This window comes from Leptomonas pyrrhocoris (genome assembly GCF_001293395.1).
Source record: "Leptomonas pyrrhocoris isolate H10 chromosome Unknown, whole genome shotgun sequence".
Classification (NCBI taxonomy): domain Eukaryota; phylum Euglenozoa; class Kinetoplastea; order Trypanosomatida; family Trypanosomatidae; genus Leptomonas; species Leptomonas pyrrhocoris.
Window position 1 is genome coordinate 47,559 of NW_015438361.1, and position 14,460 is coordinate 62,018.

Below are 14,460 nucleotides of genomic sequence, written 5' to 3' on the forward strand. Positions count from 1 at the left end.
ACGGCGATCCGTTTGTGCTCACTCTATCTTTTCCTTCTTTTACACCTGTGTGAGGCACAGCGTTTCATTGAAGTAGACATTGGTGTTCCTCTTTTTTGCTTTTTGCCGTCTTAAACATCCATAGCACCTTACAATGCGGTGTCGTTTGAAACAAAGAGAACAGTCATGATAGACGGCTTTCCGAAACTTCTTGGATTCTGATGTCTTGCATCCTAACGTCGTTGTTGAAATGATAACGAGATTAAGGTCGGTTAATTAACTGTCAGAGGTTAGTGCCTTTTTTTTTCCGGGACTTGCTTTGTATTATCTCTTTGCTAGTTTTGTTGTGTTCACCACTTTCTTTTTCGCTGCATCTGTACCTTCGTAATCACTTCGGTAAACTTAATCACTCATGAAGAGCGCATGTCTAGTAAAGCCGCTAGAAAAGGTTTCTACATTCTTGTTTTGCCTTCAACTTCTATCTCACGATAGTGTTAACATTCACGTCAGCATACCAAAAGAAGTTTATCGTAGGCTTCTCCACTTTCAGAATTGTTTTTTTTTATTGCCCTCTTGTGTAGCTTTGTTTGCGAAGTTTTCAGTGCGACTAATTAGATAAAAAGCACCCCACTTTTACCCCTCAAGTATTCAGTCCCCACGATTCCCTTAAACGATCCTGGGTTTCCAGTTTCCCCTTTCCGGTGTTGTTCGCATAGCTTCCGTAGTTCCATTTACAAACGGAACCACAAAGAGTTCGCCTAAAATGGGCAATTACCTATCGCTGTGCCCGGAGCCTGTTCAAGGGCTCATCAACTCTTATGGCATTGGATCAAGCTCCAACTCACATCCTTCTGGCGTTGCTATTAAAGGGATCGATTACTCCGCGGTAAAGCTTGTCGGCGAAGGTGGGTACGCTTTTGTTTACGAGGGATACAATAACGTAACAGGCCAGCGTGTTGCCCTGAAGCGCTATGTATTCTCTGAGATGAATCAGCAGCAAAATGTTGTAGAAGAGATGACAATCTACCGCGACGTGTGCCCTCATGACTACATCGTCACATACCTTGATTCCGAAATGCTTTACCGTCCAGGTTTTCCGTTGCCTGAGATGTGGGTTGTGATGGAATTCTGCGACGGTCCGTCGCTACAGGAATACATAAACAATCGTTTGCAGTCATCTCAAGCGTTCTCGCTTCGCGAGGTGTACGAAATAGTAGACAACATCGTTCACGCAATTGGCCACCTGCACTTTCAATCACCACCTGTCTCTCATTGGGACATCAAGCCAGACAACTTCTTATTCACTGAGACCGGGAGACTGAAGTTGTGCGACTTTGGAAGCGCCACGCGGCAGTTCTACGCACCGAAGTCTGCGGAAGAGATTGCAGTTACTGAGACGGAGCTTGGGGAAAAGATGACGCTACTGTATCGTCCTCCTGAGTCCCTTGACTTATGGTCGAAGGACCGTGTTGATACAAAGGCTGATATTTGGGCACTTGGAGTCATCATTTACGTTCTTGTGTTGCGCGAAATGCCCTTCGAGGACAACCCTATGGACGTGATGACGGCTGTCCCCAAGCTGTATAAAAAAGGTGAAGATTGCTGTCCTGAGGAATTTAAGCCTCTTATGGAGCTTGTGCGCTCAAAAATGCTTACCAAGAAACCCACCGATCGGTTGGACATTTTTAGCATTTCTGAGGAGCTAGAAAAAATTTCGGAGCTGCCGGCGCTTTCCCGTCCACGGCCAGGTTTTCAAAGCGCACAACGCCCTCGTTTCTCCTAAAATAAAAGAATAGTAGCTATTCATGGCGAAGAAAAACGACACTTGGCTGTTTTTTTGTTGTGCTGTTTTTTTTTTTTTACTGCCTTCTGTTTTGGTGAGTCTTCGCAGTGTGTTTCTTATTTTTCATCCTTGCTTACATTTGATTGTCTTTCCCTTCATGTCTGCATTTCCATTAAAAAAAGGATATCAAAAGCTCTTGAAGTGAACATTTATAGGAAAGCATGGACTATGAAATGACATATTCTACCGACCACTGCTGTTTCTTCCTCTTTCGACAAATATACCTTGCCTCTTTTTTGCCATGGAGCAGCCATTGTGCGAATATGAGCCTTGCATGTCAGTCTCTAGAATAACACAATGCAATCTTTTGAATATTTGGGTCCTATGCGTGATCGTTCTCCACTTCTCTGTTTCATATTTCTGCTGTCCTTCTCCTTTTCTCGTATCTATTATTTTTTTCACGAAAGTGCTGTTTTATATGTCTTTGATTAGTGCTGATATCAAAATGTTGCCTGTCAACTTGAAAGTTATCGAGGATGACACGGCGAACGACTCGCGCGATCTGTTGTCAGAGGTATTGGAGAAGAACAGCGACTTTCGACGTTTCACGCAGCGCATGAAGGGAATGGCGCGAGTTTTTGCTATCAAGTCGAAAAAGGACTCTACCGTTCGCCTAGTGTCCCCATCACGTGATGATGACGAGCAAAACGAAGAATTGGATAGAGAGTGGCTTGAGTGCTGCTTGAGGGAGTATTTGGAGAGAAAGAGACTCTTTGGCAATAGATTTAAGAGCCGCAAGCAACTTGTTCTCCGAATAGTGACTCTCCTCGTACCGTTTCTTGCGGTGTTATGGTCCATTTGGCCTCTCTGGCGCGTTTTGATCGATGTGGAAACAGACGCGTACTACAAGGCGTTGGGAGTCCCTTCCACTGCGACGTCAAGCGAGATCACGAGGGCATACCGTAACATGATGAAAAAGTGGCACCCGGATCACAACCCTAATTGCGGGCAGTATTGTCGCGACGAAACCGAACGCATAAAGGATGCCTACAACATGCTACTTTCGCGCGGCGACCATCAATTTACGCTTGCAAACCAATATCACGAAGGGTTGATGACTTTGCGATCAGCGCTTTCATTCCGTGGATTTCAAATATCAAGCAGGGCGGCTATGGGCGTTTTTATGGCTCTCTCTCGTATGTTTCCCACGAAAGCAAAGAACAGCAGTACACTGCGACTGGGCTGCAACATGTTGATTCTGCTTTTCTGCACTGTTCACGAGACGCTATACGTGAGCGGGTTCAATATCGCCACCATCATCAGTCTCTTTTACTACTGTATATCCATGGCGAAGACCTCTGCGCAGCAGCGTTCGATGGAAGAGGTGACGGGGAACTCTTATTTTGATGTTCTCCGCGATGCGACGGTACTGCTGGGGTGCGCTGGAGTTGCAAGCATGGCACTGTTCCTCACCGAGCACCCCACAGTGTCAACGGAGGAGATTTTTCGCATGTTGTACGGCGGTGTGTACGTGATGTCGTTTCTGTACAAGTTCGCGCCCAACATTTACGATAATTTCCTCATGCGCAAGTATTCACTCCCGCTCACATACTTGGATATGGGGAGCGTTAGGTTTACCTGGACGAATTTTGCGTTGAGTGAACTGAGTTTCGCGGTGGACGACCTGTTTGTTTTTACGTGCAGAATTCCTGGCCCGTACCGTGTGCTAGTGTACATTGCTCATTTCGTGTGTCTTTGTCAGCTTTTTCTGCTTCCGTGGGACGCACCCATCACATCGGTGAAGAAGAGCGCAAAAACGAGCGCTCCTCGCGCCAAAGAAGCCGGACCAACTGCCCTTGCTGCGAGCAAAAGCGCAATGGATTCTGTCGCTGAGCAAGCTGACAACACCGAAAACGTAATTAACCCGACGATTTGCGAGTCTCCGCTAACGAAAGAGGAAGAGGGAGTTGTGACCGACCTCGATAGCGAAGAAGTCACCTGGCTGGACATTGCGTCTCTCAAGTACAAAACCCTCGTCATGACGTTAGGCCGAAAATACAGTCGACAGCGCGGACAAAACGCGGATGCAGTTGATATTGCTGCAAGTGCTGATCTGCAGCACGTGTGTATATTTGCCTTTGGCCGTGCCTCCGGCGCAGGTGCAGGAGCGACCCAACCGAAAATAAACGTGTTGTGCCAGGTACGTGATCCAGACGTCAGCCGTCTCATCGCACAGGACCGAGGGCCGCGGGTGTTGACACCGCCGCGATCAAACACTCCGTGGAACCTGGACATGGCGCGGGCCGAATACAGGAAGATGTTAGGTGTGTCAGCTCCGCTCACAAACTCGCAAATATGGCGCAAACGAACGGCGAAGAAAGCGTTGCAGGCTTGGCAGGCGGTGCTTGTGATGGCACTTGTTTGTTGTGTGACGGGTGTCATTTGCGTACTGCTTGGGCCGACTGCTTTCGATGTTGTCCGCAGCACAAAGGGGGTTGACAGCTCTTTGCGCCCACAGCTCTTTAGCCGCTTCTCAGGAGTACTTCCCGCAGAACACTTCACCAATGCGTTGTCGGGCGGCCTCCTCACAGCGGCGAACTTAACGCTTTGCGTGCTGGACTGGTGGGATGCCGGCGCCACGCTGGGATTCATTCGTTAGCTATTATTGAAGAGAGAATGAGGCGTTCATTGAAATATTCGTTTAACGAAAGGAAAGAGATCCACGACTGTTCTTCTTTTTTCGTTTTTCTCCCATGAGGCTACAAAAATTGTGGCGGTACATGCTTACCCTCTTTATCCCGTGTTTGTGGTGACAAGTCAAGCTTTGGTAACGTAAAAAGTAGCTCAGAAAACAGACAAACAAAGGTGCTCTCCACTTCGGTATTTCGCCTCAACGACGCAACATTTAAGCCTCCGCTCTAGATCCTCTTCGCTAAAAAATGTAAAGTGTTTGGGTTGCTTTCCATAAAAAATATATTCTCGGCCTACATAATACGCACTCTCTCATTGACACACTTTTGTTAACCCTCTCATTGCTGCGTTACTGCGATTTCTTTTTCAACATTGTTTTTCCACACGTACTTTGAATAATAATAAATACGGTAGAAAAGATCATACGTAACGTACGCGGAAGGTTGAATCGTTCCACCGTGATAGAGCTCGTCTCTTTTTTTTTATTTCTGGAAAACGCCGCACCACACATTGAATGCAATGGTGGCTACCGAGACACCTACGCGGCGTGGGGAGGAGAACGCAAACCGCGGTGGTGGCGGATGGTCTTTCGCGTCCAACGCGGTGTTCTACATCATGATTTCACTGCTTATTTCTAACTTTATGTTCTCTAAGCCGCCAGTCGATTCGACATCGCGCACGACGGAGGACATGCGAGGTGCATCTCCTGTATCGTCCCTCGCAGGACCGTTGCGACCGTTGGCGCGAGACCGGGAACCATTCAGCATTGTTGTCGAAACGGAGCCACCGCTGTTTGAACCGATTGAATACGGCAACCTTCTTTTCAACCACGAAGCTCTAGCTGCTGCCCAGCTCAACACGACTGTTCCGGTGGACCTCAGCGCTTGCTTTGCCGTTAACTGCTCGGTAACGCTGAAGGTTACATGGATACTTCGCCACGTAGCCTTTTCTGCCACATCACCGCTCATCCGCTTTTTTCACGACAAGACAGTGCACAAAAAGTATCTCTTTGGAGACAAGAGCCACAATGAGCCGAGTAGGAGTGGCGAAGGGGAAAGCGACGCCGTCGTCAAGGGCTACTTCCAACCAGACGTTACCTTGAGCCCTGTTGTGTTCTTCGATAGCCCTCTGCCCGACGCATACCTCGACTTCACGCCGGTCGTGGACTCGATGAAGGGCAGGTATGGTCCTGCGCTGTACATTAACAATTTCTGGGTTCTGCGTGAGCATTATGCGGAGCTGAACGCAAGCAGTGCTGCGCAGTCATTCAACTTCACCGTGCAGGTGGTGCCGCTTCCGCTGTGGAAGGTGCTGCTGTACACGCAGTTCGAAAAATCAATGGCGTCGCAGGTGAGTATTGGCTTCTCGAGGCACTCAGAGGCCGAGGAGACGAAACGGATGCTGTGGGAGGTGAGCACGAAGAACCCCTACCTTCTTGCCGTGACTGCCATCGTCACGCTTCTGCACACCGTCTTTGAGTTCTTGGCCTTCTCGAATGATGTGAAGTTTTGGAGGGGCAAGAAAGACTTTCGCGGGCTTTCTGTGCGGAGTATCGTGATCAGCTGCTATTTCCAAACAATCATATTTCTCTACCTCCTCGACAGTAACGAAACATCGTGGGCCGTACTCGTGCCTTCGGGTTTGGGGGCACTTATGGAGTACTGGAAGCTGGCCAAGACGATGAAGGTCACCAAAGTGGAGGCGCAGGGCGACGCTTCTCAGGAGCAGACGTCGAGCACGGCACACCGAAAGCCGAAAGGTTTGACCATAGCGGGGTACGTTGTCGGCTTCAACGACTCGTACGACTCCAAGACACAGAAGCACGACGATGTCGCGGTGCGGTACTTGATTTACGCCATGATACCACTCCTGGCCGGCAATGCTGTGTACTCCGCCCTCTACAAGACGCATCGCAACTGGTACTCCTTCATCGTCTCCACTCAAGTCCACTTCATCTACAGCTTCGGATTTGCCCAGATGACGCCCCAGATTTTTATCAACTACAAGATGAAGAGTGTTGGTCAGCTGCCCTGGCGCACGTTCATCTACAAGTCCCTCAACACCGTTATTGACGACTTGTTCGCCTTTGTCATCAAAATGCCGTGGCTGCATCGCCTTGCGTGTTTTCAGGACGATGTCGTCTTTGCCATCTTGCTCTATCAGCGCTGGATCTACCCCGTTGATATGACTCGTTTCGACGGCGAAAGCGGGGGGGACAACGATGGGGGGAGGGGGGAGGAGGGAGAGAAGACGGAGAAGGTCGAGGCTGCGGAGCGTAAAGCGATAACTGCAGAGAAGACCAAGAAGGATCAGTAGCGCCCCTACTGACGTGCTTCGCAGCAGTAGTTTTTTTTTTTGGTGACAGCTGTGCTGTTTCATTTCTTTTTCTCTTGTGAGGTCAAGAAGAAGATGAGTCGACGGCTCTTTCTGGCTCAGTTTAGTTCGCGCGACCGCAGTGCTTCACGCGACGCATTTACGCACTCCCATCTCTATGAAGCAAAACTCCCGATAATAACGCTTAATCCAATAACATCAGCAAAGCTGTATCAATTTCAATTGCAACCATCACCACGACAACACAGTTTTTTTTTAATCGATGCAAAAACGAGCAAGGATACGACGCTCTCAGAGCTCTTTCCCCTGTTGCTCGTCTTAAACTCGCGCATCATCTCGGTGCGTACGCGTCGATATATTGCGTAGCGCGTTCACAGGCAAGCTTCTGGAAACCGTTTTTGATCAAAATCACTAAAAGCCATCGTATCATTGCTCTTCAATGCGAGGACATTGAAAAAACTTTTATCTTCGTACTTTTGCTTTACATCTCGATCATTCTTTTCTTCTTTGTGTTTTTCTTTTTTCCACACACATACACAGAAATGTATATATTGTATTCTCCTGGAAACGATGCAAAGCGACCAGGTGCGCTAAGTGAAAGCTCCATGCGCAAAACGCTGAAACATCTCATTGTCTTACTTTTCTTAAATTGTAGTTCATAGAACGCTGGAAGAACTCCCATTTTTCTTCGTTGCGTGCTCTTGGTGTCCTTCTTTCTTTCTAGTCCAGTTAGCCCAACCGCCTCGCAGCCTGTCTGCCTGGTAATTTGGTCTTTCTCTTTGAATAGCATTATAAAGATTGCCCAAGAAGCCTTATCGATGTGCTTGTGCGCCAAAACATGAGTCAAGGCCGACAAAAACAAAGCCACTGGGGTGAGGTCCTTGAAGAAGTGATCGCGCAGCAGACCTTAGTTGAATCGATTTTGCACCCGGGAAAAAAAAGTTCCGGAGGCCGCACGTCTCTTTCGTTGACCACCTCATCTTATTCCCCACAACGACATACTGACATGATGACACCGCAGCGTGAACGATCTTCGATGCGTGCAGCGTCTGGTGGTCAGCTCGCGCTGCTGTCGCCGAGTTTAGACGCTACCGGTGGCGAGGCGAGGTCTGCAGTCTCGCACTCTGGCAATCTAGCTGACGCAGACCGAGATGCGCCAAAGGACATGGCTGATGGCCACCGTGGTGGATCAGCCGCGGAGAACGGGTCGAAGGTAGTTGAGGCACTCATGGAAGCCTTGTCCACTTCTTCGTGGTCCAGCGACAGCAATACCGCGTTGCCCACTGCGCCGGACGACGGCATTCCTGTGCCACAGTTGCAACCAGCGCGTGTGGCGCCGCTTGATCGTATCACAACTCACGCACCTCCCCCGGATTATGAGGGCGAGGTTTCCGACATGACCACTGCGCAGAGCGGCGCGCTGCAAGCCGTGGCGCTCTACGTGAGGGCCACGCAAATAGTGGCACGCGAGTTTGCAGTACGACAACAGATCATGTTCAATGAATTTACTGCTGTGACGGAGCTCATTTCGCTCTTTGTATGTCGTATGTCCCAGAATTTCATGAGAAGCTGACTTTGGGAGTAGCGGCAGGTTTCTGCGTGAACCGAGGCAGTTGAATGGACGGGATATGCCATTTATATATGCGCGCCTGCGTAATGCCCCTTTTCGTTAATCTTACTGCAGCGTTGGCGCTACTACTTTTCAAAAGGAAGCAACCACAACACGAACTGATGTAATAGCTTGCGAGACGTTCATCGTTTTCTGATTGACCAATTGATAATCATTTTTCTCTAATTTAGTTGAAGGGTTTTCTAAGTTGCAAAGTCTGGGGTTGCTCCTACCCATCGCCTTAGTTGGAAAAGCGTTCAACGAAGGACGGACGTGTGAGTCCCATTGCGCTGACCTTTTTTTTTTCTTTCTCCAAGTCTGTGTCAGAGGAGAAAAGTCCTATATGTTTTTCTCTAAATGCGCTCTTCCATTTTTTTTTCACTCAAGACCCCTTGTTTCTTGTCCTACGTGCTGTTGCCTGATAAACACTCGGTTTCAACATCTTCTGTCTTCCACAGCCGCGAGAAGCAACGGGAACTCCACTTTCCTTTTCGTTGTTGCATCCTTGCTACGCTAGTTTAGCTGCCGCACCACGGCCAAGTAAAACCTCACACAATGCACGTAGAAATTCGCTTGAGCGAGGCGGAACAGGTGTGCGCCTTCGACACGCAAAGCTTCTATCGAGTGAAGCAGCTTTTAGCCAACCATGGTGGCTCCACCGGCGGAGAGGATAATTCTTCAAAGTGCACCGCTTCAGCGGAGCCGATGCTGCGCATTCCACACAAGTTAAGCTATACACCGCAGTTTAAGCTGCAGCTTGTTGTGGAGCGCTTGATTGAGCTGGAGAGCCAGGTTATCTCTGCTCGAATGTGCAAGAAACAACACGAGGCACGCACTAAGAGCAATTGGAACAACAGCGACGTTGGTACTGCCTATCATAGCGCAACCATTGACGAGGTCATCCTCGCAGCTCTTCCGCTAGCGGCGGCCGACAGCGTGATCAAGATACGCCTTCTGCAACTGCCACCTCCGCTCGACTACGATGCGCAGCAAACGGTGAAAAAAGCACTCGGGAACGTCACTACCAACGAGTACCGCCACGACACGCCGCTCTGTATTGGCGTGGCAAAAATCACCCTGCGTGACATGATGGCTGCGCGACGCACCGTGAGCATCGCCATGCAAGCAAAGCGCACCATTTTCAGCACCGTAGAGGCGCACAATCTGGACACGTTGGTCACAAACGCGATGTTCGGTAAAGGCGAAAGCAGCGGTAGCGCGCTCCTGTCGCTCCAGATCAACGGGTACACCTTTGGGCGAGTGCCAAAGGGTCGGCTGCTGCTATACAACGGAGCAGGGGAGGAACTGGGCCGTAATTCGACGAAAGGCTCAGAGACGCACAGCACGGGCAAGCAGAGCGTTTCCACCGCAGGCGGCGAAGACGCAAAGGCGGAGACAGAGGCGGAGTCGCTCAACTCACCGGCCATCCGCTTTGTGCTCATTCCCTACGTCGCGTTGGTGGACGTGGTGTTGCGTGTGAGCGACGTCGCGTCGTGGCGTGTGCCGCGCAAGACGGCGATGGCGCTTGCAATGGTGGTGGTCGCGTTATACGCCGACCTCTTCGATGTGGCGTGTGTGCTCATGGCGACGCTCCACGTGCTGCTGTTTATCCGCAACATTTCATTGTTTTACTGCGTGCCCATCAGCGACTCTGCGTCGCGCACGAACGCGTCGCCGGCGATGCCGAGCGGGGCAGACAACTTTCAACCCTACCTCTACAGCAGGGACAACGCACTGTTGAACAGCCTTCTGCGGGCGCGTGTGTTCTTCTCGCGTGGATTGCTGGAAGACACGTATTTCGAGCTCGCCCTCAGTGCCCACCTCGCGCGTCATTCTCGCCGGCAGATCGCCGTCTTCGTTCTTGTCGTTTGTGCCGGCTTTTTAACGCTGTCGATAGGGTCGGTGGTGGTTTTGCTCACGCTGGGCATCTTCACGGCCTATCCGATTTACCTCAACGCCCCGCCCGCGCGCCGCCGTCGCAGAAAGAAGCTTTTGAGTATCGCAACCGTGTACGGCATTGTCAGGGTGTTACGCACACCGGCGCGGCTGCGGGTGGTGCGGGTGGTGCGCGTCGCGGTGGTGCGGTCGAAGAGCGCTGTGCCGCAGCCGGAGGAGGACACGTCAGCCGCCTCTACCTCGATGGCGCTGCAGCAGCAGTTCCTCGGCTACATCCGCCAGCACTCGGAGTCCATTGGCGCAGGCTCGATCACGGAGCGGTCGGATGCCTCGCCGAGGGCACGGGAGGGGAGCACCCTGGGCATGCACCGACGCGCAAGAACGATGGACATCGACGGGCTCGTCTCCAACGCCGGCACTTTTTCGAGCACGATTGATCACTTCCAGATGACCCACGCGCTGCGCTTCTTTGTCGCCCTCTGCCTTTCACCGGCAGGCCCTGAAACTGCTGGGCCGTCGAGCTCGACCGGCATCGGGCGTAAGACGTCTAGTTGCCTGTCCTTTCAGCGCCGCATGATGGATCAGCTGCGTCAGGCGCGCACCGTCAACACCCTTGTCGCGGCCTCGTGTCCGCAAGCCGGCAGCATAGCCGTCCCCGGGTCCTGCCTCTTTCCCGCACAGTCCAGCGTCTTGATGACCGAATCGAAGCCCAGTGCCGTCTCGAAGGAAGTGCAAGACGCATTCCATGCGTACTTCAACAGCACCATCGGCTTTCTCTCCTTCCTGCGCCAGCAATCCACTGTGCATCCCTATGTGACACAGTCTGTTTTGATTAAATGCGCGCCGGACAGCATGCGAAGCGTCAGCGTGCTGGCGCCTACGCAATGCCTCGTCGACTTGGGCGATGACGATAGCGTCACCAAGGCAATTGTCGGACGCCGCGTCGCCGCTAGTGCCCTTCCCCCGGTGGGCAAGTTCAACACGAGCAACCCTATCGAAGTCACCGGGCGCGTGATGGCCCTGTACGCGGCGTATCTTTTGCAAGGCGCGCGCCTCTCCGTCTACACCTCCGCGAGCAGGTGTACAACGATTATCCCGCTGATGGCGCCAGGCAACCGCATCGAGCGCTTTACACAGCCCAATCCGTGTCCACTGGACTTGCTCAACACGCTGGACTCGGTGTGGCGCGGCGAGACGAATGACACTGCCGGGGAGGGCCAGGAGGTCTTCTTCACCGCAGACGCCGTGATTCAGATCGTCACGGTGTACAAGAACTTTTGGACTGGCGATGCGGCGATGGCTCCGGTGCGGACGTCGTCGAAGCTCGAACTGGGGGGCAACTCGGACACGGCGGCCGCCCACGTTCCGCAGCGCCACCCCATCCGCAACGTTTTCGCAGCGCTGGGGACGATGCCTCGGCATGCCTCGACACAGCGCAGTACGACCGCCTACGCGGGTCGCTCTCCAAGGGGGCTGCTGTCGCCGGGTAGGGGGGGCGGGGCCGGTGGAAGCGGCGCGAACGTGATCGGCCCGACCTTTCCACGCAGCGATTTCGGTTCGACGCGCGCGGGCCCCAACAGCCCTGGTCCGTCCCCGCTCCGGCTTCCTCCGTCGCAAACGGTGGATCGGTGGAACACGAACGTTGTGTCGGAAACGACAGGGTCGGTCGACGTCAACCACGCGAGTGTGGCGATGAGCGAGCCACCCCTGTTAGAAGCCACCAACAATGGAGAGTCGCGTGTGCACTCCTTTCTCCTAGACGACAAGGACAGCCCAGATCCCAAGCAAACCTTGTCGCGACAAGTCAGTAGCCGACTCGACATCCATGAGAAAACACTGAAACCCTCCAAAAAAGCATGAGAAAGTTGGAGCGCGTTTTACTTTTTTTTCTCCAGTTCGAAGAAACCAGCTTTCCTTCTCTCTTGTTCACCACCTGGTAATGAGAGTGCAGGTCGCAAGGTAAACGGCCTGCTGCAAATTTCGCCACGATTCGATGAAATAAAGAAAACGCACCTCTGCTTCCCAGCTCTCAACGCTTCAGGAAAGTTTGTGCTTACGCAGTCTTTTTGTACACGGCGGGGTTGTGGTAACGTGTACGTTTTTTTTTTGTCTTTGAAGTCCTTTGCAGAGCAAAATACATTTGGTGAAGGAAGGAACTCCCGACTGATAATGCTCGTTTTCACACGGTTGTTTGTTTTTTTGCGAGTGTGCGTGCTGCTTTCTATTCAGAAGCAAGTTCTTCGCCTTGCTTCTTGCTGGATCCAGCCTCTTCTTTTTCGTTTCATTTATATATATATATATTCTGCCGCGGTTTCACCTCCTGTCTACCTTCACACATATTTTTTTTTGCACGTACGCTGGTGTTGTTCCACGCAGCTTTCCTTTGCCCCTCCTTTCCTTCTCATTTTTGTTTACAACTTTCCTTCATCCATATTCTTCTACGATTCGTTTCGTTGGAAGAGGGAGTGAATAGTTTGAGATGTGTTTCTAATATCCTTTTTGGTATTTGCGATTTTTTTTTTCCAGTTTTACCCCTTCCACGATACACGGTTAAAAGTGTTCACGGCACACGGCGCACCGGAAAATGCAGTTAGTATATCTGCTTTGCAATGAAAAGGCTCCGGCGAACGGACATGCCGGAAGGAAGCTCATACATTTTGCGACAGCATGGTTCTGGCGGGCACTGCGCAAGCTCCGTTTTTGAATCGGCATTAAAAATGGTTCATTTTCCACTTCTAACCACTTTCGTTTCCTTCTGGCTTGGTAACAACACCTTTTTCCTTCTTCCCATTTAACCCGACCACATTTCCTCCGCGCTCCTCGCAATAATTCGCTCCCCCGATTCTTTTTTTCCTTTCTTGCGAAACGTGACAACGATAAGAAGAGTCTGACTTCTGCTACCGCCCTTAAATCCACCGCAGCATCAACAAAAACACCAAAAACAATAACAACCACAAAAAGCCTCTACCTACCCTATTTTCACGCCATGTTCAAGTTTGCTACCGTCCGCCTCGGGCAGCGTCTGCTCCCCCGCGCGCTCCCCCGCTTCTCCACCGGTGCTCGTCGTGTCACGGGTCTCTTCGTCGGTGTGGCGGGTGGCACTGTCGTTGGTGGCGCCACCTTCGTCTTTTGCGCTCCCTGGGGCTCGCGTGTGGAGGAGCCGCCGTTTGACATTCGTGCGCTGCGCGCAGATATCGAAAATTTAATTTCGAATAATCTGCCGCTGGGACCGTCTCTCGTGCGCCTCGCCTGGCACGAGGCAGGTTCGTACGACTGCCAAAAGAAGGATGGGTCGCCGAACTCGGCCTCGATGCGCTTCAAACCGGAGTGTTTCTACAGCGGTAACAATGGTCTCGATGTGCCGCGAAAGGCGCTCGAGCCCTTGAAGAAGAAGTACCCTCAGATTTCCTACGCAGACCTGTGGGTGCTGGCTTCGTACGTCGCCATCGAGTACATGGGCGGTCCCCAGATCCCGTTCAGCTGGGGACGCGTGGATGCGAAGGATGGGTCTGTTTGCGGGCCGGATGGCCGCCTGCCTGACGCCGCGCAGACTCAAAAGCACGTCCGCAACGTCTTCACGCGCCTCGGCTTCAACGATCAAGAAACGGTGGCGCTTATTGGTGCCCACACCTGCGGTGTATGCCATCAGGATTACTCCGGTTTTGTCGGGCCGTGGACGCATGACGCCAATGGGTTTGACAACTCCTTCTTCACGACTCTCCTCGATGAGGAGTGGGAGGTGAACCCGAACGTCGAGCAGTTGCAAATGATGGATCGCACCACGAAAAAGCTGATGATGCTGCCCAGCGACATCGCCCTCCTCTTGGATCCCAAGTATCACAAGTACGTCGAGATGTACGCGAAGGACAACGATCGTTTTAACAGCGACTTCGCGAAGGCATTTAAGAAGCTGACGGAGCTTGGAACGAAGAACCTTCACAATGCTCCGGCTCCGCAGAGAGAGTAAAAAGGGAGAAAGTAACGTGCATCTTGCAGGGATTTTTTCCCCTTTTCGCCCCTCTCTACGACTGAATAATATCTGAGGCAGACATCAATTTGTTTTCGGCTGAACATTTTATTTTATCGGTCATCTCTGGCTCTTCTTTCCACAGCCACTTACAGCTGAACCTTTGAAAAAGAGCTATGCTCTTCTCGTGCTCCTGTCTGC

The 14,460-nt window shown here is 51.6% G+C and overlaps 6 protein-coding genes across 7 annotated transcripts; all 6 read left to right on the top strand.

Moving 5' to 3' along the window:
• Nucleotides 1-395: 395 nt before the first annotated feature.
• On the top strand, nt 396-1,762 carry ABB37_03160 (putative protein kinase; the record flags this gene model as incomplete). Its single annotated transcript, XM_015800408.1, has 1 exon — nt 396-1,762. Exon 1 carries the CDS (start codon nt 743-745, stop codon nt 1,760-1,762), a length of 1,020 nt encoding a protein of 339 aa, XP_015660415.1. The 5' UTR covers nt 396-742.
• A 478-nt stretch (nt 1,763-2,240) lies between these two features.
• Nucleotides 2,241-4,421, top strand: ABB37_03161 (hypothetical protein; the record flags this gene model as incomplete). The annotated part of the gene is made up of 1 exon (XM_015800409.1): nt 2,241-4,421. One exon carries the CDS (start codon nt 2,241-2,243, stop codon nt 4,419-4,421), a length of 2,181 nt encoding a protein of 726 aa, XP_015660416.1.
• Nucleotides 4,422-4,972: 551 nt separating this feature from the next.
• ABB37_03162 (hypothetical protein) lies at nt 4,973-6,769 on the top strand (the record flags this gene model as incomplete). Its single annotated transcript, XM_015800410.1, has 1 exon — nt 4,973-6,769. The coding sequence occupies one exon, from the start codon at nt 4,973-4,975 to the stop codon at nt 6,767-6,769; it is 1,797 nt and encodes a 598-aa protein (XP_015660417.1).
• Nucleotides 6,770-7,325: 556 nt separating this feature from the next.
• Nucleotides 7,326-8,360, top strand: ABB37_03163 (hypothetical protein; the record flags this gene model as incomplete). Its single annotated transcript, XM_015800411.1, has 1 exon — nt 7,326-8,360. The coding sequence occupies exon 1, from the start codon at nt 7,626-7,628 to the stop codon at nt 8,358-8,360; it is 735 nt and encodes a 244-aa protein (XP_015660418.1). The 5' UTR covers nt 7,326-7,625.
• Nucleotides 8,361-8,852: 492 nt separating this feature from the next.
• Nucleotides 8,853-12,152, top strand: ABB37_03164 (hypothetical protein; the record flags this gene model as incomplete). Its single annotated transcript, XM_015800412.1, has 1 exon — nt 8,853-12,152. The coding sequence occupies exon 1, from the start codon at nt 8,952-8,954 to the stop codon at nt 12,150-12,152; it is 3,201 nt and encodes a 1,066-aa protein (XP_015660419.1). The 5' UTR covers nt 8,853-8,951.
• Nucleotides 12,153-13,171: 1,019 nt separating this feature from the next.
• Nucleotides 13,172-14,259, top strand: ABB37_03165 (putative ascorbate-dependent peroxidase; the record flags this gene model as incomplete). Of its 2 annotated transcripts, none has more annotated exons than XM_015800413.1 (1): nt 13,172-14,259. In XM_015800413.1, exon 1 carries the CDS (start codon nt 13,279-13,281, stop codon nt 14,257-14,259), a length of 981 nt encoding a protein of 326 aa, XP_015660420.1. In that variant the 5' UTR covers nt 13,172-13,278. The 2 variants fall into 2 exon arrangements, with proteins under 2 accessions (XP_015660420.1, XP_015660421.1); XM_015800414.1 differs by having other exon boundaries at nt 13,175-14,259.
• Between the last annotated feature and the right edge of the window lie 201 nt (nt 14,260-14,460).